The sequence below is a fragment of the Pongo pygmaeus genome, chromosome Y (genome assembly GCF_028885625.2).
Source record: "Pongo pygmaeus isolate AG05252 chromosome Y, NHGRI_mPonPyg2-v2.0_pri, whole genome shotgun sequence".
NCBI lineage: Eukaryota > Metazoa > Chordata > Mammalia > Primates > Hominidae > Pongo > Pongo pygmaeus.
Window position 1 is genome coordinate 1042944 of NC_072397.2, and position 23318 is coordinate 1066261.

Sequence of the window (23318 nt, forward strand, 5' to 3'; positions counted from 1 at the left end):
TTTTTAGTAGAGACGGGGCTTTCACCATGTTGGCCAGGCTGGTCTCGAACTCCTGACCTCGTGATCTGCCTGCCTCGGCCTCCCAAAGTGCTGGGATTATACGCATGAGCCACTGCGCCCAGCTGCTTCTTCTTTTTCTTTTTCTTTCTTTTTTTTTATTTTAGATGGAGTCTCACTCTGTCTCCCAGACGGGAGTGCAGTGTTGCAATCTCAGCTCACCACAGCCTCCGCCTCCCAAGGTCAAGCAATTCTCCTGCCTCAGCCTCCCGAGTAGCTGGGATTACAGGCGTGTACCACCACTGCCTGAGTAATTTTTGTGTTTTTAGTAGAGACAACGTTTCACCATGTTGGCCAGGCTGGTCTCGAACTCCTGACCTCAAATGATCCACACGCCTCAGCCTCCCAAAGTGCTAGGATTATAGGCACGAGCCACCACACCTGGCCTCTGACATTTTCTTATCTTGCCCAAATTCCTATCTAAGAGGTCTGGGGAGGCAAGCCCTACAAACCATAAATTCTCATCAAATGGGATTTATTTAACCCTGTATGTTGTGATTTACTTTCCAAGCTGACTCTGGCAAACATTACAAGACAAAGAGAAAAAAACAACATATTTTGCCCCAAAACATATTTCTTAGCCGTATTTTTTCGTTTTCTTTTGAGACGGTCTCATTCTGTTTCCAAGGCTGGAGTGCACTGGTGCAATCTTGGCTCCCTGCAACCTCCATCTTCCGGGTTCAAGCAATTCTCCTGCCTTCTCAGCCTTCCAAATAGCTGAGATAATATGCATGAGCCATCGTGTCCAGCTAATTGTATATATATATATATATATATATATATATATATATATATATATATATATTTTTTTTTAGTAGAGATGGGGTTTCACCGTGATGGCCAGGCTGGTCTCGCACTCCTGACCTCAGGTGATTCACCTGCTTCGACCTCCCAAAAATGCTGGGATTACAGGCGTGAGCCACCATGCCCAGCCTTCTTTGCCATATTTTGAAATGACCCCCAAAAGCTGTCCTTTGTTGGGGAAAATTTGCATCTGTAAAGAATTTCTGCTGGGGGTGGTGGCTCACGCCTGTAATCCCAGCAGACCAAGGCTAGCGGACTACTTGAGGTCAGGAGTTCGAGACCAGCCTGGCCAACATGGCGAAAACCCGTCTCTAGTAAAAACAAACAAAAAAAAAATACAAAAAATTAGCCGGGCGTGGTGGCACGCGCCTGTAATCCCAGCTACTTGGGAGGCTGAGGCAGGAGAGTCACTTGAACCCAGGAAGCAGAAGTTGCAGTGAGCTGAGATCATGCCATCTTGTCAGAGCGAATCTGTGTCTCAAAAAAAAAAAAAGAATCTGTATTAACATAGCTGGACATAGCTGGATCTTTTTCTTCCAGGACCTCCCAATCCTTAAGAGATTAACTAAGATCTGAATAGAAAACATTTGTCAGCCTGGCGTGGTGGCTCACGCCTGTCATCCCAGCACTTTGGGAGGCTGAGGCAGGTGGATCACCTGAGGTCAGAAGTTCGAGACCAGCCTGACCAATATAAAGAAACCCCGTCTCTACTAAAAATACAAAATTAGCCAGGCGTGGTGGCAGGTGCCTGTAATCCCAGCTACTCGGGAGGCTGAGGCAGGAGAATTGCTTGAACCTGGGAGGCAGAGGTTGCAGTGAGCCCAGATCACACCATTGCACTCCAGCCTGGGCGACAGAGCAAGATTCCGTCTCAAAAAAAAAAATATATATATATATATATATACACACACACATATATATACACACACACATATATATACACACACACATATATATACACACACATATATACACACACACATATATACACACACATATATACACACACATATATACATATATACACAGATACATATATATATACACACACACATATATACTTATATACATATATACACACACACATATATACATATATATACACACACACACATATATATATATTTTACAGAGTCCGACTCTTTTCATCTACACTAATTGAATCGGAACAGAGATTAACATGTAAATAGTTCTCTTTGGAGAACTTAATATACTCGATTCTTGGAGACATGCTTTTTACTTGTAAAACGGTCTGTTCAGGTGAGGTAAGAACCTGGTAGGCGGGGCGCCTCGGCTCTCATCTCCATTCTCACCACTTTGGGCGGGAGAATCGCTTGAACCCGGGAGGTGGAGGTTGCAGTGAGCCGAGATCGCGCCACTGCACTCCAGCCTGGGCGACACAGCGAGACTCTGTCTCAAAAAAAAAAAAAAGAAGATCTTGGTCTTTTTTTTCTACAACAGATAATGAGATGACAGGGGAAAAATAAAACAAGAACAATTGTTCTCCTTGGAAGCTCCGTCCTATTGTTACGGAGGTAGAAGGAAACCTTTTCCAGAGCTTGTTGACATCAAAGGGTTTTTTTGTTTGTTTGTTTGTTGGTTTGTTTTTTTGAGACAGAGTCTTGCTCTTTCTCCAGGCTGGAGTGCAGTGGCACCATCTCGGCTCACTGCAACCTCCGCTTCCCAGGTTCAAGTGATTCTCCTGCCTCAGTCTCCCGAGTAGCTGGGACTACAGGCGCCTGCCACCACGCCCAGCTATTTTTTTTTTTTTTTGTATTTTTTTGTTTAGTAGAGATAGAGTTTCACTGTGTTATCCAGGATGGTCTGGATCTCCTGACCTCGTGATCCACCCGCCTCGGCCTCCCAAAGTGCTGGGATGACAGGCGTGAGTCACCGCACCTGGCATGAAAGGGTTTTTCATTAAAAATCCTCGTTATACCACGGAGCCCTGTGTTGGGGTAAAATATCATGATTTCCCTCACTCTCCATCATTCTTGCTTTGAATCTGAGAAGGAAGCTTGGCGGCCTCTATTTTAGGATCAGTCGAAAATTTCCAGAAAGGGGAAAGAAAACTCATTCTGTAAACAAAAAAGAAGAAGAGAAAAAAGTATAAGCGGTACAGACAAAACGCAAAGATGTTGCATAATTTTCCATGAGTGGAAAACGTCCTGTAAACCAAAAAAGACGTATCTGAGACAGGTCTCAGTCCATTTAGAAAGTTCATTTTGCCGAGCTTAAGGACGCCTGCCCATGACAGAGCCTCAGGAAATCGCGATGACAGGTGCTCTGGAAGCACAGGGCACAATTTGCTTTCATACATTTTTTGGGGGGGTGCTGGGGATCCAGTCTTGCTCTGTCACCCAGGCTGCAGTGCAATGGTGCGATCTCAGCTCACTCTCACTGCAACCTCCGCCTCCCAGGTTCAAGCGATTCTCCTGCCTCAGCCTCCCGAGTAGCTGGGATTACAGGCACCCACCACCACGCCAAGCTAATTTTTGTATTTTTAGTAGAGATGGGGTTTCACCACGTTAGCCAGGCTGGTCTCGAACTCCTGGCCTCAAATGATCCACCTGCCTCGGCCTCCCAACGTGCTGGGATGACGGGCTTGAGCCACTGCACCCGGCCTTTTTTTTTCTTTTTTTGAGATCCAGTCTTGCTCTGTCACCCAGGCTGGAGTGCAATGGTGCAATCTCAGCTGACTCTCACTGCAACCTCTGCCTCCCGGGTTCAAACGATTCTCCTGCCTCAGGCTCCCGAGTGACTGGGATGACAGGTGCTCACCACCACGCCCAGCTAATTTTTCTATTTTTAGTAGAGATGGGGTTTCATCATCTTGGCCAGGCTGTTCTTGAACTTCTGACCTCAAGTGATCCACCTGCCTCGGCCTCCCGAAGTGCTGGGATGACAGGCATGAGCCGCCGCGCCCGGCCCTAAATCTGCATTTTTACATGAACAGTAGGGCAGAGGAGCCAGGCGCAGTGGCTCACCCCTGTAATTCCAGCTCTTCGGGAGTCCAAGTCGGGTGGATAACCTGAGGTCAGGAGTTCGAGACAAGCCTGGCCAACATGGTGAAACCCTGTCTCTACTGAAAATACAAAAATTAGCCAGGTATGGTGTGGTGGCGGGTGCCTGTAATCCCAGCTACTCAGGAAGCTGAGGCAGGAGAATCACTTAAATCTCGCAGGTGGAGGTTGCAGTGAGCTGAGATCACGCCACTGCACTCCAGCCTGGGCAACAGAGCGAAACTCTGTTAAGAAAAAAAAAAAAAAAAAAAAAGGTAGGGGAGAGGAAACAATCAGACTTTGAAATTTGTTTGTCCTTTGTCTCCAAGGATTTCCTTGTGGCCAAATTGTGAGGGATATATGTAGTTCTTTTTTTGTTTTGTTTTGTTTTGTTTTTTGTGATAGAGTTTCTCTCTGTCACCCAGGCTGCAGTGCAATGGCACGATCTCAGCTCACTGCAACCTCCGCCTCCCAGGTTCAAGCAATTCTACTGCCTCAGCCTCCTGAGTAGCTGGGATTACAGGCATGCACTACCATGCCCAGCTAATTTTTGTATTTTTAGCAGAGAAAGGGTTTCTCCACGTTGGTCAGGCTGGTCTCAAACTCCTGGCCTCAGGTGATCCACCAGCCTCGGCCTCCCAAAGTGCTGGGATTATAGGCATCAGCCACGGCGCCCGGCCCCAGTATGTAATTTTAAAAATCTTTGTAGTACCTCATGTACAAATAAAATGGGAGGCAGATTTGCCTAAGACAGTTTCCACTACGACCTTTCGTGATTTTGGGGTCCTGAGACTTATTTACCTTTCACAGTTTACAGCAGGAAAATCCGTGGAGACAGCAGATCCGAGAAGCGGCGATGTTTGCGTAGAACCCTGTACGTGCTTCCTTTGGCCTGTCGGTAATGGGGTTGGGGATTTTCTTTTTTTTAAGTGAAGTGTAAAGAACTGAAATGTTTTGCTCCGTAATGATGAACCAGGATAGAAGTGAGAACTCAGGGCAGAAGAATCTGAATGAGGAACTGTCTGACCTATGACAAATTTAACATGTCACGTTCCCTCTGAGACGCTGCACATCCTCCTGAAGCAGCGTGACAAGGCACATCCTCCTGAAGAGTCTCCAGGCAGAAGATACGCATGAACCTGTCAAAAAAAAAAAAAAAAAAAAAGAGCCGGCCAGGCGCGGTGGCTCAAGCCTGTAATCCCAGCACTTTGGGAGGCTGAGGTGGGGGATCATGAGGTCAAGAGTTCGAGACCAGCCTGGCCAACATGGTAAAACCACATCTCTGCTAAAAATACAAAAATTAACTGGGTGTAGTGGCGGGTGCCTCTAGTCCCAGCTACTCAGGAGGCCAAGGCAGGAGAATCGCTTGAACCCAGGAGGTGGAGGTTGCAGTGAGCCAAGATCACACCATCGCACCCCAGCCCGGGTGACAGAGTGACAGTCTGTCTCAAAAAAAAAAAAAAAAAACAACAAAAAACAACAAAAAACAGCCAAACACTGCAAAATATTTAAAGAGGTTTATTCTGAGCCAAATACGAGTGAGCAAGAAGGCCCAGAGAAAATAGTCTAAAGAGATCCTGAGAACACGTATCCAAGCTGGCTGAGCGGCAGCTTGGTTTTATATGTTTTTGTTTGTTTACTTATTTTACTTTATTTTATTTATTTATTTATTTATTTTGAGATGAAGCCTCGCTCAGTCTGTTAGGCTGGAGTGCAGTGGCGCAATCTCAGCTCACTGCAACCTCTGTCTCCCGGATTCAAGCGATTCTCCCGCCTCAGCCTCCCGAGTAGCTGGGACTACAGGAGCCCACCACCACGCCCGGCTAATTTTTTTTTTTTTTTTTTTTTTTTTGAGACGGAGTCTTGCTCTGTCGCCCAGGCTGGAGTGCATTGGCGTGATCTCTGCTCACTGCAACCTCCACCTCCCGGGTTCACACCATTCTCCTGCCTCAGCCTCCTGAGTAGCTGGGACTACAGGCGCCCACCACCACGCCCAGCTAATTTTTTGTATTTTTAGTAGAGACGAGGTTTCATGGTGTTAGCCAGGGTGGTCTCGATCTCCTGACCTTGTGATCCACCCACCTCAGCCTCCCAAAGTGCTGGGATTACAGGCGTAAACCACCACGCCCGGCCAATTTTTGTATTTTTAGTAGCGACGGGGTTTCACCATGTTGGCCAGGCTGGTCTCAAACTCGTGACCTCACGTGATCTGCTCACCTCAGCCTCCCAAAGTGCTGGGATTACAGGCGTGAGCCACCGTGTCCGGCTATTTTATTTTATTTGTTTTATTTTTTGAGACAGAGTCTCACTCTGTCGCCCAGACTGGAGTGCAGTGGAGCGATCTCAGCTCACTGCAACCTCTGCCTCCGGAGTTGAAGCAATTCTCCTGCCTCAGCCTCCCAAGTAGCTGGCATTACAGAGGTACGCCAACACGCCTGGCTAAATTTTGTTTGTTTGTTTGTTTGTTTGTTTTTGTTTTTCAGTAGACACAGGGTTTCACCATGTTGGCCAGGCTGGTCTCGAACTACTGACCTCACATGATGTGCCTGCCTCAGCTTCCAGAAATACTGGGATTACAGCCGTGAGCCGCCTCACCCAGCCAGCAGCTTGGTTTTATGTTTGTTTGTTTATTTTTAATTTTTGGAGACCGAGTCTCACTCAGTCGCCCTGGCTGGAGTGCAGTGGCGTGATTTCGGCTCATGGCAACCTCCACCTCCCGGGTTCCAGTGATTCTCCTGCCTCAGCCTCCCGAGTAGCTGGGAGTATAGGTGCATGCCACTGTATTGTCCAGGCTGGTCTTGAACTCCTGACCTCATGATCCGCCCACCTGAGCCTCTCCAAGTGCTGGGATTACAGGCGTGAGCCTCTGTGCCCAGCCAAGAGACAGTTTTGCAGGACCATTTCAAAATATGTCAAGTAAATATATTTTGGGGTGAAATGTATTTTGGAGTGGCATATACTGATTTCCCACAGTCTTATCTGGGGAGGCATATCCTGGCCTCCTAGAAAGGTTACACAATAGCAGACAGGTGTGGTGGGTCACGCCTGCAATCCCAGCCCTTTGGGAGGCCGAGGCAGGTGGACCATGAGGTCAGGAGATTGAGACCATCCTGGCCAACATGGTGAAACTCCATCTCTACTAAAAATACAAAAGTTAGCTGGGCGTGGTGGCGCATGCCTGTAATCTCAGCTACTCAAGAGGCTGAGGTAGGAGAATCGCTTGAACCCGGGAGGTGGAGGTTGCAGTCAGCTGAGATTGCGCCACTGCACTGCAGCCTGGGCGACAGAGCGAGGCTCCGTCTTAAAAAAAAAATAATAATAAATAAATAAAAGCTTATGCAGTAGCTGAAAAGACAGGGAAAGGAGGTGAAGAAATGACAGAAAGCTTAGAAGTCTCTCGTTATAACCCCTTCTTGCCCCATCTTATGGTTCCCTTAAAGCACCAACCAAAGGTACTTGTGTTACAGGAAAGGGGTTCGGATCCAGCCCCCAAGAGAGAGGGTTCTTGGATCTCACACAACAAAGAATTCAGGGCGGCCGGGCGCGGTGGCTCACACCTGTAATCCCAGCACTTTGGGAGAGGCAGAGGCGGGTGGATCACGAGGTCAGGAGTTCGAGACCAGCCTGGCCAACGTGGTAAAACCCCTTATCTACCAAAAATACAAAAATTAGCCAGGCGCGGTGGCAGACGCCTGTAGTCCCAGCTACTCAGGAGGCTGAGGCAGGAGAATGGCGTGAACCCGGGAGGCAGAGCTTGCATTGAGCTGAGACCCCACCACTGCACTCCAGCCTGGGTGACAGAGCGAGTCCATCTCAAAAAAAGAAAAAAAAAAAATTCAGGGTGAGTCGGCAGTGTAAAGCCAATGCAAGTTTATTACAAAAGTAAAATAGTGAAAGACTAGATACTCCAGAGGCCGGGCACAGTGGCTCATGCCTGTAATCCCAGCACTTTGGGAGGTCGAGGTGGGCAGATCACCTGAGGTCAGGAGTTCAAGACCAGCCTGGCCAACATGGTGAAACCCCATCTCTGCTAAAAATACAAAAATTAGCCAGGCGTGGTGGTGCGTGCCTGTAGTCCCAGCTACTTGGAGGCTGAGGCAGTAGAATCGCTTGAACCTGGGAGGTAGAGGTTGCAGTGAGCCGAGATGGTGCCACTGTACTCCAGCCTGGTTGACAGAGTGAGACTTCGTCTCCAAAAATTAAATAAATAAGTCAACCAAGAGGGCTGGACGCGCAGTGGCTCACACCTGTCATCCCATCAGTTTGGGAGGCCAAGGCAGGAGGATCACTTGAGATCCGCAGTTCGATACCAGCCTGGCCAACATGGTGAAACCCTGTCTCTACTAAAAATACAAAAATTAGCAGGGCGTGGTGACAGGCGCCTGTAATCCCAGCTACTCGGGAGGCTGAGGCAGGAGGATGGCTTAAACCCGGGAGGCGGAGGTTGCAGTGAGCCGAGATCGTGCCGTTGCACTCCAGCCTGGGCGACAGAGCAAGACCATCTCCAAAATAATCATAATAATTAATAATAATAATAATAAGTAGTGCAAGAGAAGTACACAAATATTCCAAACATTTAGTGACTCAGCAGAGGGGCCAGTCTCGCGGAACAAGAGTTCTGCACCTGTTACCACCACCCAGGGAGTTGTATCTGAATCTCAACATTTAGTGACTCAGCAGAGGGGGCCAGTCTCATGGAACAGGACTTCTATACCTGTTACCACCACCGGGGGAGTTGTATCTGAATCTCAAGGTCAGGCCCACCCAGACAGAACGTGCATCTCTACGGTGCCACAGGAGAGTCTGTCCAGTGCCCAGAGACACCTGCAAGACCCAGAAGCAGGCTCCAAGAAGCGGGGTGCTGCAGTCCAGTGGGGAAAGCAGCCACATCCCTATGTCATGTGGGCTACAGATGAGTAGGGGGGGGCGGGGGCAGGAGAAGAAGAAACAGGTGTGGCCTACATGCTTTTACTTCCCCTTAGCAAGCGAGGTTCCTCTTGCAGAGGAACGGTCTCAGAGACACAATCTTTTTTTTTTTTTTTTTTTGAGTTGCAATCTTGCTCTGTCACCCAGGCTGGAGGGCAGTGGTGCGATCTCGGCTCACTGCAGCCTCCACCTCCCGGGTTCAAGCCATTCTCCTGCCTCAGCCTCCCGAGTAGCTGGGACTACAGGCACCCACCACCACACCTGGCTAATTTTTGTGTTTTTAGTAGAGACGAGTTTTCACCATATTAGCCAGGCTGGTCCCGAACTCCTGACCTCAGGCGATCCACCTGCCTTGGCCTCCCAAAGTGCTGGGATTACAGGCATGAGCCACTGCGCCCAGCCGAGAGACGCAATCTTTCAGAGAGGAGGTTTGGAGCAGGAACCTCAGAGTGGACAGATGGTTCCCACCAGGTGCAGAAGCTTGAACTAAAGATGCTACAAAGGCCGGGTGCAGTGGCTCACACCTGTAATCCCAGCACTTTGAGAAGCTGAGGCAGGCAGATCATCTGAGGTCAGGAGTTTGAGCCCAGCCTGGCCAATATGGCAAAACAGCGTCTCTACTAAAAATGCAAAATTAGCCTGGCATAATGGCGGGCGCCTGTAATCCCAGCTACTCGGGAGGCTGGAGCAGGAGAATCGCTTGAACCCGGGAGGCTGAGGTTGCAGTGAGCCGAGATTGCACCACTGCACTCCAGCCTGGGCGACGGAGCGAGACTCCGTCTCAAAAAAGAAAAAATGAAATACATTAGTTTGGTTCATAAAGGTGGGACAACTCAAAGTGGGGGCTTCCGGGCTATAAATGAATTTAAACATTTTCTGGTTGACAATTGGTTGAGTTTGTAGCTCCTCCTCCTTCTCCTCTTCCTCCTCCTTCTCCACCCCCCTTCCTCCTCCTCCTTCTTTTTCTCTTCTTTCTTCTTCTTCTCCTTCCCCTTCTTCTTTCTTCTTCTTCTCCTTCCCCTTCTTCTTTCTTCTTCTTCCTCCTTCTCCTCCTCCTTTTTCTTCTTCTTCCTTATGGGCTTGGATAAAAGTATATTGACATGGATCCACCATTTGTAGAATCATAGAGTAGCTTCTTTTCTCCTCCTTCCCCTCCTTCTCCTCTTGCTCCTTCTCTTCCTCCTCCTCCTCCTTCTTCTTCTTCCTTTTTTGCATAAAGAAGTATCAAGTAAGAGTAGTTTCACCGCCCTAAAAATCCTCTGAGGTCCATGTATTCATCCCTCCCTCTGCCCAGCGCCTACCAACTCCGGATCTTTTTACTATTTCCATGATTTTGTCTTCTTCACACTGTCCAAGTGTTAGGATGACTCAGTCTGCAGCCATCTCAAAGTGGCTTCTTTCCCCTTAGTCATAAGTATTTAAAATTCATTCATGTCGTTTTATGTACTCACCCTTTCTTTCTTCCTCTTCTTTTTTTTTTTTTTTCACTTGCCTTTTATAGCTGTTGCAAAAGTCAAGATTTTTTAAAAAGTATAAAAGAGCAGGGCTGGGCGCAGTGGCTCACACCTGTAATCCCAGCACTTTGGGCGGGCGAGGCAGGTGGATCACGAGGTCAGGAGATCGAGACCATCCTGGCTAACACGGTGAAACCCCGTCTCTACTAAAAATACAAAAAAAAAAAAATCAGCTGGGTGTGGTGGCGGGTGCCTGTAGTCCCAGCTACTTGGGAAGCTGAGGCAGGAGAATGGTGTGAACCTGGGAGGTGGAGGTTGCAGTGAGCCGAGATCACCCCACTGCACTCCAGCCTGGGCGACAGAGCATGACTTCGTCTCAAAAAAAAAAAAAACAAAAAACAAAAAACTACAAAAGAGCAAAACAAAACAAAAAAACCAGTTATGAAAATGAAAACCTGAGCCATCCTTTCTTATTTTATTTCCCCAAATCCACTAATTATTAACAGAAAGTAAAGCTATGAGAAATGAATAAAAGTGACTGCAATTTCCTCGAAATGTGTGAGAACCCACCTTTAGTGTCAGCTATGGGTTCCCTCGTGAAGGTCAGCTGAGCCGTGACCCATGAACCACGGAAGCTTGACTCTAGATTGACCATCTTGAGATGCCAAAGATGTCCACGTCCTAATCCCCATGTGGGAGACACAATAATGGCCCTGCAGACCTTCCCCAGCTGGCCATGACCCCTCATTCGACCAGGTCCGCAGCTGACCACCATCCTGGGTTTGTTTCCCCAAATCACCTCCCTGGGGTCCCCTGCCAGGAATGTCCTGGGAGAGGCACCCTTCTCACTGTGTGACATTTTCTCTCGTGCAGCTCTTCCCTTCCCTCTGACCAGCACCATGCTTCTCCTGGTGACAAGCCTTCTGCTCTGTGAGTTGCCACACCCAGCATTCCTCCTGATCCCAGAGAAATCGGGTAAGTATGGAAACCTGGCTGAACCTTCTCTGCGGCCCCTGTTTAGACGTCCTGCATCTGGAGACCTATTTGGATACCTGGGTCCATCTGCATTTCATCTCTAATGTTTATGAGGGACCCAATAAGCACCAGCCAACCCACCAGAAGCTCAGAGCTCCTCTTGTTCTCACCTCCTTTTCTACCATTAATTCCCATCCACCCATTCTAGAGATGAGAAAACGGAGGCTCAGATACCTCCACGGTTTAACCCAACGACCATCCAGGTAGTGATGGGGCCAGGATGAGGACCCATGTCTGCATGGAGCCAAAGTGTTTCTTCCTTCCTTCCTTCTTTTGCTTCCTTCCTTTTTCCTCCCTCCCTTCTTCCCTCCCTTGCTTCCTTCTCTTCCTCCTGCCTTCCCTCTTTCCATCCTTCCTTCTCTCCTTCCTTCCATCCTTCTCTCCCTCCTGATTCATTTCTTCTTCCTTTCTTTCTCTTTCTTCCTTCCTTCCCTCCTTCCCTCTCTCTCTTTCTTCCTCCCATTGTTTCTTTCTTTCCTTCCTTCTTTCCTTCCTTCCTTCTTTCTTCCTTTCTTTCTTTCCTTCCTTCTTCCTTTCTTTCTTTCCTTCCTTCTTCCTTTCTTTCTTTCCTTCCTTCCTTCCCTCCTTCCCTCTCTCTCTTTCTTCCTCTCATTGTTTCTTTCTTTCCTTCCTTCTTTCCTTCCTTCCTTCCTTCCCTCCCTCCCTCCTTTCTTTCTTTCTCTTTCTTCCTTCCTTCCCTCCTTCCCTCTCTCTCTTTCTTCCTTCTTTCCTTCCTTCCTTCTTCCTTTCTTTCTTTCCTTCCTTCCTTCCCTCTCTCTCTTTCTTCCTCTCATTGTTTCTTTCTTTCCTTCCTTCTTTCCTTCCTTCCTTCCCTCCCTCCCTCCTTTCTTTCTTTCTCTTTCTTCCTTCCTTCCCTCCTTCCCTCTCTCTTTCTTCCTTCCATTGTTTCTTTCCTTCCTTCTTTCCTTCCTTCCTTCCTTTCTTCCTTTCTTTCTTTCCTTCCTTCTTTCCTTCCCTCCTTCCCTCTCTCTCTCTTCCTTCCATTGTTTCTTTCTTTCCTTCCCTCCCTCCCTCCTTCCCTCTCTCTCTCTTTCTTTCTCCTTCTTTGTTTCTTTCTTTCTCTTTCTTTCTTTCTTTCCTTCTTTCTTTCTTTTTCTTTCTTTTCAGAGTCTCCCTCTTGTTGCCCAGGCTGGAGTGCAATGGCTCAATCTCAGCTCACTGCAAACTCAGCCTCCTGGGTTCAAGCGATTCTCCTGCCTCAGCCTCCCAAGTAGCTGGGATTACAGGTGCCTGCCAAGAGGCCCAGCTAATTTTTTGTATTTTTAGTAGAGACAGGGTTTTGTCATGTTGGCCACGCTGGTCTCAAACTCCTGGCCTCAGGTGATCCACCTGCCTTGGCCTCCCAAAGTGCTGGGATTACAGGTGCCTGCCACCATGCCCAGCTAATTATTGTATTTTTAATAGAGACAGGTTTTGTCATGTTGGCCAGGCTGGTCGCAAACTCCTGGCGTCAGGTGATCCCCTGCCTCGGCCTCCCAAAGTGCTGGGATCACAGCTGTGAGCCACGACACCCAGCCTCTTGTTTTTGGACTTCTTAATAACAGCCATTGTGACTGGTGTGGAATGACAGCTCATTGTGGTTTTGATTTGCATTTCCGGGAGGGACCTTCTTGACTGAAGATGTCAGGGCCTGCTTCGGGAAAATATTTCCAGGTTTTTGTGACCTGTTTCAGGGAAGACAGACAAAGACAGCTTTCTGTTTCTGCAATTTTCTCAAATTCCTTCGGCTTTATTTTAAACTGCCAACGTTCCATAATTTGGGAAGCGTGTTCAGAGCCACATCACTCTGGATAAAGAGTATTTGCCAGTTCTCATTCAAGCGGTGTTCTCTCTCTCTCTCTCTCTCTTTTTTTTGAGACAGGGTCTCACTCTGTCACCCAGGCTGGAGTGCCATGGTGTGATCTCGGCTCACTGCAGCCTCAACTTTCTGGGATCAAGTATCATCCCACTCCAGCCTCCCAAGTAGCTGGGACTACAGAAATACACCACCACACCAAGCTAATTTAATTTTTTTTTTTTAATTTTATAGAGATGAGATCTTGCTATGTTGCCAAGACTGGTTTTTGATTTTTTTTTTTTTTTTTTTTTTTTTTGAGACGGAGTCTTGCTCTGTCTCCCAGGCTGGAGTGCATTGGTGTGATCTCGGCTCACTGCAGCCTCCACCTCCCAGGTTCAACCGATTCTCCTGCCTCAGCCTCCTGAGTAGCTGGGATTACAGACACCCACCACCATGTCCACCTAATTTTTTTGTATCTTTAGTAGAGACGGGGTTTCACCATGTTGGCCAGGCTCGAACTCCTGACTTCAGGTGATCCACCCACCTCAGCCTCCAAAACTACTGGGATTACAGGCGAGAGCCACGTCGCCTGGCCAGTTTCTGATGATTTCTGCAGTAAACATCTCCATGTGGAGAAGGAGCAAGCTGGGACTACAGACGTGCACCACCACGCCTGCCTAATTTAAATTTTTTTAAAAAATTGTTTTTTTTAAGAGATGCGATCTTGCTATGTTGCCCAGACAGATCTCAACCTACTGGGCTCAAGTCTGCTTTTTGCCTCAGCCTCCCAAGCTGCTGGGATTAGAGGTGTGAGCCACTGTCCCCAGTCTTCAGATAATTTTTGAATATTTCTGCAGTAGAAATCTCCTTTTTCGGAAACAGCAAGGGGGCTGTGAAAAGGAGGGAAGATGGACAAGGGAGGAACAGATACCTGAGGATGTGGGATGTCCTGGGACCACGTGAGTGACAGAGGAAAGTCAGCAGGCTCCAGCCCTGAACTTCACCTCCCAGAACCGAGTGAGAGGAGAGAAAACAGGGCCAGCCAGGCGTGGTGGCTCACGCCTGTAATCCCAGCACTTTGGGAGGCCAAGGCGGGTGGATCACCTGAGGTCAGGAGTTCGAGACCAGCCTGACCAACATGGTGAAACCCCGTCTCTAATAAAAATACAAAAATTAGCTGGGCGTGGTGGTAGGCGCCTATAATCCCAGCTACTCAGAGGCTGAGGCAGGAGAATCACTTGAACCCGGGAGGTGGAGCTTGCAGTGAGCCAAGATCGCGCTATTGCACTCCAGCCTGGGCGACAGAGCCAGACTCCGTGTCAAAAAAAAAAAAAAAAGGAAAAGAAAACAGGAAAAGAGGAAATTCTGAATCCAGTGCCCGTTCCTTGCAGATCCGCCAACAGTGGTACCAGCCTCTAGTCTCAATGTGAGGTTTGACTCCAGGACGATGAATTTAAGCTGGGACTGCCAAGAAAACACAACCTTCAGCAGGTGTTTCTTAACTGACAAGAAGAACAGAGTCGTGGAACCCAGGGTGAGATGAATTTCCCATGCTCAACCCATGTCCTTTACACAGCCCTTGCTGAGTTAACAGCAACAGGGTCGGCCGGGCGCAGTGGCTCACGCCTGTAATCCCGGCACTTTGGGAGGCGGAGGCGGGTGGATCACTTGAGGTCGGGAGTTCGAGACCAGCCTGACCAACATGGTGAAACCCCGTCTCTACTAAAAATACAAAAATTAGCCATGTGTGCTGGTGGGTGCCTGTAATCCCAGCTACTGGAGAGGCTGAGGCAAGAGAATCACTCGAACCCGGGAGGTGGAAGTTGCAGTGAGTCGAGCTCCTGCCATTGCCCTCCAGCCTGGGCGACAGAGCGAGACTCCGTGTCATAAAATAAAATAAGGCCGGGTGTGGTGGCTCATGTTTCTCATCCCAGCACTTTGAGAGGCCGAGGCAGGTAGATCACCTGAGGTCAGGAGTTCAAGACCAGCCTGACCAACATGGTGAAACCCTGTCTGTACTAAAAATACAAAAATTAGCCTAGCGTGGTCCTGCATGCCTGTAATCCCAGCTACTTGGGAGGCTGAGGCAGGAGAGTCACTTGAACCCGGGAGGTGGAGGTTGCAGTGAGCTGGGCGTGGTGGCAGGTGCCTGTAATCCCAGCTACTCGGGAGGCTGAGGCAGGAGAATTACTCGAACTCAGGAGGCGGAGGTTGCGGTGAGCCGAGATGGTGCCATTGCACTCCAGCCTGGGCAACAAGAGCAAAACTCTGTCTCAAAAAGTAATAATAATAAATTAAATTAAATTAAAGCGAGACGGCCACAGACACAACACAAGCGTGGTATTTGGAGAAATGTCAGAGCCATAATCTCACAGGGACTGGGAAAGTGCTGTTGGCTCATGGCCGCAAGGTGTACCAGAGCCTGATTCCCTGAGGCAGAGCCTATTTTACCGTATTTTAGCGCAAGAGCATATTTTACCCCAAGAGAAGAGAAACCCTGGCAAATGCGGTTGGATGTGTGCCTGGGTCTGTGGTAGAAGCAGGACGGAGAAAAGTAAAGTGTCAGTGACGTTGTCAGTGTGTCACCGTCCTGGTCCCCCAAAGGATTAAGGTCAGGGTTTTCGGAACACAGGAGACAGAGACAGAAGAGCGGGGAGAGGGGAGGGAAGGAGGGAGAAACACAGAGAAAGAGAGAATAGAAGGAGGAAGGAGAGGAAGAGAGAAATATATGATCGATAGGTAGGTGATAGATGATTTATTGACTGATAGGTGATAATAGATGATTGGGTGATTGGTAGTCAATTCTATAGATAGATGTTACACGGGTGGATGGGTGGTCTTGCTATGTTACCCCAGATGACATATTTTTTTTTTTTTTTTTTTGAGATGGAGTTTCGCTTTTGCTGCCCAGGCTGGAATGCACTGGTATGATCTTGGCTCACTGCAACCTCCACCTCTCAGGTTCAAGCGAGTCTCCTGCCTCAGCCTCCCGAGTAACTGGGATTACAGGCACCCGCCACCATGCCCGGCTAATTTTTGTATTTTTAGTAGAGACGGGGTTTCACCATGTTGGCCAGGCTGGTCTTCAACTCCTGACCTCATGATCCGCCCCCCTTGGCCTCCCAAAGTGCTGGCATTACAGGTGTGAGCCACCGTGTCTGACCTTTATTTTTTGGGGTGGAGTCTCACTCTGTCGCCCAGGCTGGAGTGCACTGGTGCAATCTCGGCTCACTGCAACCTCTGCCTCCCGGGTTCAAGAGATTCTCCTGTCTCAGCCTCCCAAGTAGCTGGGATTACAGGTGCCCGCCACCACACGTGGCTAATTTTGTATTTTTAGTAGAGACGGGCTTTCACCATGTTGGCCGGGCTGGTCTCGAACTCCTGACCTCAAGTGATCCACCCGCCTCAGCCTCCCAAAGTGCTGGCATTACAGGTGTGAGCCACTGTGTCCGATCCTTTTTTGGGGGGGTGGAGTCTCTGTCTGTTGCCCAGGCTGTAGTGCAATGGCATGATCTCAGCTCACTGCAACCTGTGCCTCTCGGGTTCAAGAGATTCTCCTGCCTCAGTCTCCTGAGTAGCTGGGATTACAGGTGCCTGCCACCACACCTGGCTAATTTTGTATTTTAGTAGAGATGGGGTTTCACTATGTTGGTCAGGCTGGTCTCGAACTCCTGACCTCAACTGATCCACCCGCCTCAGCCTCCCAAAGTGCTAGGATTACAGGCGTGAGTCACTGCACCTGGCCTCTAGTCTGATACTTTCAGCACCGCTAGAGTACAAGATTGAGTTTTCACCTGCAAGCTGGTATTCGGCGTATCCACTCAGAGTCCTTGGAGGAAGCATAGGGGGATGATTTCACAAAGGGAGGCAGGTGGGTGTCGCCAAATCCAGGTAAAAACCAATACCATGGCCGGGCGTGGTGGCTCACGCCTGTAATCCCAGCACTTTGGGAGGGCGAGGCGGGTGGATCACCTGAGGTCAGGAGTTTGAGACCAGCCTGGCCAACATGGTGAAACCCTGTCTCTACTACAAATACACAAATTAGCTGGGTGTGGTGGCAGGTGTCTGTAATGCGAGCTACTCGGGAGGCTGAGGCAGGAGAATTGCTTGAACCTGGAAGGCGGAGGTTGCAGTGAGCCGAGATCGCGCCACCGCACTCCAGCCTGAAGAGTGTAGGAGACAGAAGGTTGTTTCCTAATCGGCTCTGTCTGGTTGCAACTCTTCAGCTCAATAACAATGAATGTTCGTGCACATTTCGTGAAATTTGTCTGCATGGAGGAGTCACTTTTGAGGTTCACGTGAATACTAGCCAAAGAGGATTTCAGCAAAAACTGCTTTATCTAAATTCAGGTAAGCAAGAGCAGCTCAGGGATCCGTTTACAGCACTAGCCCCACCACCATCCCGCCAGCATCAAAGTACATCCCGTTGAGCTTCGGAGTGAAAATTATTTTGTTTCTGCCTCTTCCCAGGAAGGGAGGGTACCGCTGCTCAGAATTTCTCCTGTTTCATCTACAATGTGGATTTCATGAACTGTACCTGGGCGAGGGGTCCGACGGCCCCCCGTGACGTCCAGTATTTTTTGTACATACAAAACTCAAAGTAAGTGTTCACCTCATGTGAAGAATTGTGAGCAAGGCAGGGATGGGAGAAAAATCATGCTTGTTTTTTTTTTCTTTTTCTTTTTTTAAGACATGGTCTTGCTCTGTTGCCCAGGCTGGAGTGCAACAGTGCCATCTCGGCTCATTGCAACCTCAACCTCCTGGGTTCAAGCAATTTTTCTGCCTCAGCTTCCCAGGTAGCTGGGATTACAGGCGCCCGCCACCACATCCACCTAAATTTTGTATTTTTAGTAGAGACGGGGTTTTGTCATGTTGCCCAGGTTGGTCTCGAACTCCTGACCTGAAGTGATCTGCCTTCCTTGGCCTCCCAAAGTGCTGGAATGACAGGCGTGAGACACCACACCACGTCCCATATATGTATTTAGAGACAGAGTCTTGCTCTGTCACCCAGGCTGGAGTGTAGTGATGTGATCTCAGCTCCCTGCAACCTGCGCCTCCCTCCCGGGTTCAAGTGATTCTCCTGCCTCAGCCTCCCGAGTAGCTGGGATGACAGATGCGCACCATCACACCCGTCTAATTTTTGTGTTTTTGGTAGAGACGGGGTTTCACCATGCTGGCCAGGCTGGTCTCGAACTCCTGACCTCAAGTGATCCACCCGCCTCGGCCTCCCAAAGTGCTGGGATTACAGGCGTGAGCCACTGCACCGGGCATGTTTTGTTTTTTTGTTGTTTTCTTTTCTGTTGTTTTGTATGTTTCTTTTTGTTTTGTGTGTTTCTTTTTGTTTTGTGTTTTTGTGTTTTTCTTTTGTGTTTTTGTTTTTTTGTTTCATGTTTTTGTGTTGTTTTGTCTTTTTGTGTTTTTGTTTTGCTTTGTGTTTTTGTGTTTTGTTTTGTGTTTCTTTTTGCTTCGTTTTGTGTTTGTTTTTGTTTCGTTTTGTGTTTTTGTGTTTTTTTGTTTCGTGTTTTGGTGTTTTTGTTTTGTGTTTTTGTGTTTTGTGTTTTGTTTTGTGTTTGTTTTTGTTTTGTTTTGCGTTTTTGTGTTTTTGTTTTGTTTTGTTTTGTGTTTTTGTGTTTTGTTTTGTTTGTTTTTGTTTTGTCTTGTGTTTTTCTGTTTTGTTTTGTGTTTCTTTTTGCTTTGTTTTGTGTTTGTTTTTGTTTCGTTTTGTGTTTTTGTGTTTTTTTGTTTCGTGTTTTGGTGTTTTTGTTTTGTGTTTTTGTGTTTTGTGTTTTGTTTTGTGTTTGTTTTTGTTTTGTTTTGTTGTTCTGTTTTCCGTTTGTTTTTGTTTTGTTTTGCGTTTTTGTGTTTTTGTTTTGTTTTGTGTTTTTGTGTTTTGTTTTGTTTGTTTTTGTTTTGTCTTGTGTTTTTGTGTTTTGTTTTGTGTTTCTTTTTGCTTTGTTTTGTGTTTGTTTTTGTTTCGTTTTGTGTTTTTGTGTTTTTTTGTTTCGTGTTTTGGCGTTTTTGTTTTGTGTTTTGTGTTTTGTTTTGTGTTTGTTTTTGTTTTGTGTTTTTGTTTTGTTTTGTTGTTCTGTTTTGTTTGTTTTTGTTTTGTTTTGCGTTTTTGTGTTTTTGTTTTGTTTTGTTTTGTGTTTTTGTGTTTTGTTTTGTGTTTGTTTTTGTTTTGTCTTGTGTTTTTGTGTTTTGTTTTGTTTTCCTGATTGCTCTCTGAGCACTTTCTAATCTTTCAGGAGAAGGAGGGAGATCCGGTGTCCTTATTACATGCAAGACTCGGGAACCCATGTGGGATGTCACTTGGATAACCTGTCAGGATTAACGTCTCGCAATTACTTCCTGGTTAATGGAACCAGCCGAGAAATTGGCATCCAATTCTTCGATTCACTTTTGGACACAAAGAAAATAGGTGAGAATACCACATATGATTTTCCTATTGTTTATAGGTGAAATGGAATTTGCCTTAAAATCTGTGTAACTGAGGCCAGGTGTGGTGGCTCACACCTGTAATCTCAGCACTTTGGGAGGCCAAGGCAGGCCAATCACCTGAGATCGAGTGTTCAAGACCAGCCTGACCAACATGGAGAAACCCCATCTCTACTAAAAATACAAAAATTAGCCAGGCGTGGTGGCACGTGCCTGTAATCCCAGCTACTCGGGAGGCTGAGGAGAATCACTTGAACCCAGGAGGTAGACGTTGCAGTGAGGTGAGATTGTGCCACTGCACTCCAGCTTGAGTGACAGAGCAAGACTGTGTCTCAAAAACAAACAAACAAACAAAAAAACTGTGTAACTTTGGTGCTGTAACAAATTAGAACTGAGTCGATTTAACTTTCCTTTTTTTGAGATACAGTCTCACTCTGTTGCCCAGGCTGGAGTGCAGTGGTGCAATCTCAGCTCACTGCAACCTCTGCGTCCCAGTTTCAAGCAATTCTCCTGTCTCAGCCTCCTTAGTAGCTTGGATTACAGGTGTCCGCCACCCACCACGCTCGGCTGATTTTTGTATTTTTAGTAGAGACGGGGTTTCACCATCTTGGCCGGGCTGGTCTCGAACTCCTGACCTCAGATGATCCGCCTGCCTTAGCCTCCCAAAGTGCTGGGATTACAGGCATCAGCCACCGCATCTGACCTCCCTCTTTCTCTCCTTCCTTGTTTCCTTCCTCCCTGCCTTTCTGCCTTTCTTCTTTCTTCTTCTCTTCCTTTATTCCTTCCTTCCTTCCTTCCCTCCCTCCCTCCCTTCCTTCCTTCCTTCCTCCTTCCCTCCCTCCTTCCTTCCCTCCCTCCCTCCCTCCCTTCTTCCTTCCTTCCTTCTTCCTCTCCTTCTTTCTTCACTCCTTTCCTCCTTCCTTCCTCTTTTTCTTCATTTCTTCCTCACCAGCACCTCTTCGTGTCCCAGTGCCCCGCTCCTGGCTGGCCTTTTGGAGCCAGTCCCATATGCCCACACGCTCTCCTGTTCCCAAGCCCACCACATCCCACCAGTGGACTCCCTCATCCTGTTGGACGTTCTCAGCCTCTTCAGGCTCAGGACTCTCACAGAAGTGTGACTCCTGCCCACCGAGCCCATCCCCACCTCCCACCCTGGACCCCCTGCCCCAGTGGGTATCTCTCCTGTACATGGTAACTGCCCCACGTCCACCTGGACCCAGTGTAGACAGGAGACCCTGCCCCACCTCCACCTGGACCCAGTGTAGACAGGACCTTTCTGGTTCAGGGGTGTGTCCTGCGCCCTCATTACAGAACGATTCAACCCTCCGGGCAATGTCACCGTACATTGCAACACGACGCACTGCATCGTACGGTGGAAACAACCCAGGACCTACCAGAAGCTGTCGTACCTGGACTTTCAGTACCAGCTGGACGTCCACAGAAAGGTCGGTGAGAGCTCCCCAGGGTTGGGCACCAGGAGGGAGGCGAACGGGACACGCCCACACAGGAGCCTGGGGATCCCGGGGAAGTGGCCTGGGGGAAGGATGGCTGGGTGGTGAGCGGTGACTCTGGGGTGAACGCACTTCGGGTAGCGGAGGAAGAGGTGAAGGGTCTGTGGCCTGTGAAGCCACCTTGAATGAGGTTGCAGGGAGGATGGACAAGGACGATCCTGCACCCATGGGACCAGGAAGTGGACCGGGAGGTGTGGGGGACGATGCTACAAACAAGGGAGAGCCTCTGCTCCACCTCCAGCTGGACGCAGTGTAGACAAGAAGGAGAGCCTGCCCCATGTCTACCTGGACCCAGTGTAGCTACGAGGAGACCCGACCCCACCTCCATCTACACCCAGTGTGGACAAAACGATACCCTGCCCCATGTCTACCTGGACCCAGTGCAGACAGGAGGAGACCCGACCCCACCTCCATCTACACCCAGTGTGGACAGGAGGAGACGGAGACCCTGCCCCACCTGCACGGAGACCCAATGTACACAGGAGGAGCTCTTGTCCCACAACCACCTGGACCCAGTGTAGACGTGATGAGAGACTGCCTCACGTCCACCTCGATCCGGTGTAGACAGGAGGAGCTCTTGTCCCACAACCACCTGGACCCAGTGTAGACGTGATGAGAGACTGCCTCACGTCCACCTCGATCCAGTGTAGACAGGAGGAGCTCTTGTCCCACAACCACCTGGACCCAGTGTAGACGTGATGAGAGACTGCCTCACGTCCACCTCGATCCGGTGTAGACAGGAGGAGATCTTGTCCCACAACCACCTGGACCCAGTGTAGACGTGATGAGAGACTGCCTCACGTCCACCTCGATCCGGTGTAGACAGGAGGAGCTCTTGTCCCACAACCACCTGGACCCAGTGTAGACGTGATGAGAGACTGCCTCACGTCCACCTCGATCCGGTGTAGACAGGAGGAGATCTTGTCCCACAACCACCTGGACCCAGTGTAGACGTGATGAGAGACTGCCTCACGTCCACCTCGATCCGGTGTAGACAGGAGGAGATCTTGTCCCACAACCACCTGGACCCAGTGTAGACGTGATGAGAGACTGCCTCACGTCCACCTCGATCCGGTGTAGACAGGAGGAGATCTTGTCCCACAACCACCTGGACCCAGTGTAGACGTGATGAGAGACTGCCTCACGTCCACCTCGATCCGGTGTAGACAGGAGGAGATCTTGTCCCACAACCACCTGGACCCAGTGTAGACGTGATGAGAGACTGCCTCACGTCCACCTCGATCCGGTGTAGACAGGAGGAGATCTTGTCCCACAACCACCTGGACCCAGTGTAGACGTGATGAGAGACTGCCTCACGTCCACCTCGATCCGGTGTAGACAGGAGGAGATCTTGTCCCACAACCACCTGGACCCAGTGTAGATGTGATGAGAGACTGCCTCACGTCCACCTCGATCCGGTGTAGACAAGAGGAGATCTTGTCCCACAACCACCTGGACCCAGTGTAGACGTGATGAGAGACTGCCTCACGTCCACCTCGATCCGGTGTAGACAAGAGGAGATCTTGTCCCACAACCACCTGGACCCAGTGTAGACGTGATGAGAGACTGCCTCACGTCCACCTCGATCCGGTGTAGACAAGAGGAGATCTTGTCCCACAACCACCTGGACCCAGTGTAGACGTGATGAGAGACTGCCTCACGTCCACCTCGATCCGGTGTAGACAGGAGGAGCTCTTGTCCCACAACCACCTGGACCCAGTGTAGACGTGATGAGAGACTGCCTCACGTCCACCTCGATCCGGTGTAGACAAGAGGAGATCTTGTCCCACAACCACCTGGACCCAGTGTAGACGTGATGAGAGACTGCCTCACGTCCACCTCGATCCGGTGTAGACAGGAGGAGATCTTGTCCCACAACCACCTGGACCCAGTGTAGACGTGATGAGAGACTGCCTCACGTCCACCTCGATCCGGTGTAGACAGGAGGAGATCTTGTCCCACAACCACCTGGACCCAGTGTAGATGTGATGAGAGACTGCCTCACGTCCACCTCGATCCGGTGTAGACAGGAGGAGATCTTGTCCCACAACCACCTGGACCCAGTGTAGATGTGATGAGAGACTGCCTCACGTCCACCTCGATCCGGTGTAGACAAGAGGAGATCTTGTCCCACAACCACCTGGACCCAGTGTAGACGTGATGAGAGACTGCCTCACGTCCACCTCGATCCGGTGTAGACAAGAGGAGATCTTGTCCCACAACCACCTGGACCCAGTGTAGACAACGAGAGCCTGCCCCAGGTCTACCCGGAGACAGGAGAATACCCTGCCCCAAG

The 23318-nt window shown here is 49.1% G+C and overlaps 1 protein-coding gene across 3 annotated transcripts in view; it reads left to right on the top strand.

The window, feature by feature from the left end:
- The window catches only part of LOC129025982 (granulocyte-macrophage colony-stimulating factor receptor subunit alpha), a 43306-nt gene that overhangs the window by 4152 nt on the left and 15836 nt on the right, over positions 1–23318 (top strand). For 2 of the 3 annotated variants that reach the window (XM_054473512.1, XM_054473513.1), the window contains exons 2-7: positions 11117–11218; positions 14468–14610; positions 17303–17426; positions 17547–17676; positions 19322–19494; positions 20823–20956. In XM_054473512.1, coding sequence (XP_054329487.1) covers positions 11117–11218; positions 14468–14610; positions 17303–17426; positions 17547–17676; positions 19322–19494; positions 20823–20956 — 806 coding nt within the window. Of the gene's footprint in view, positions 1–4673; positions 4738–11116; positions 11219–14467; positions 14611–17302; positions 17427–17546; positions 17677–19321; positions 19495–20822; positions 20957–23318 lie in introns of all 3 variants that reach the window. The other variant, XM_054473514.1, reaches the window with a different exon arrangement.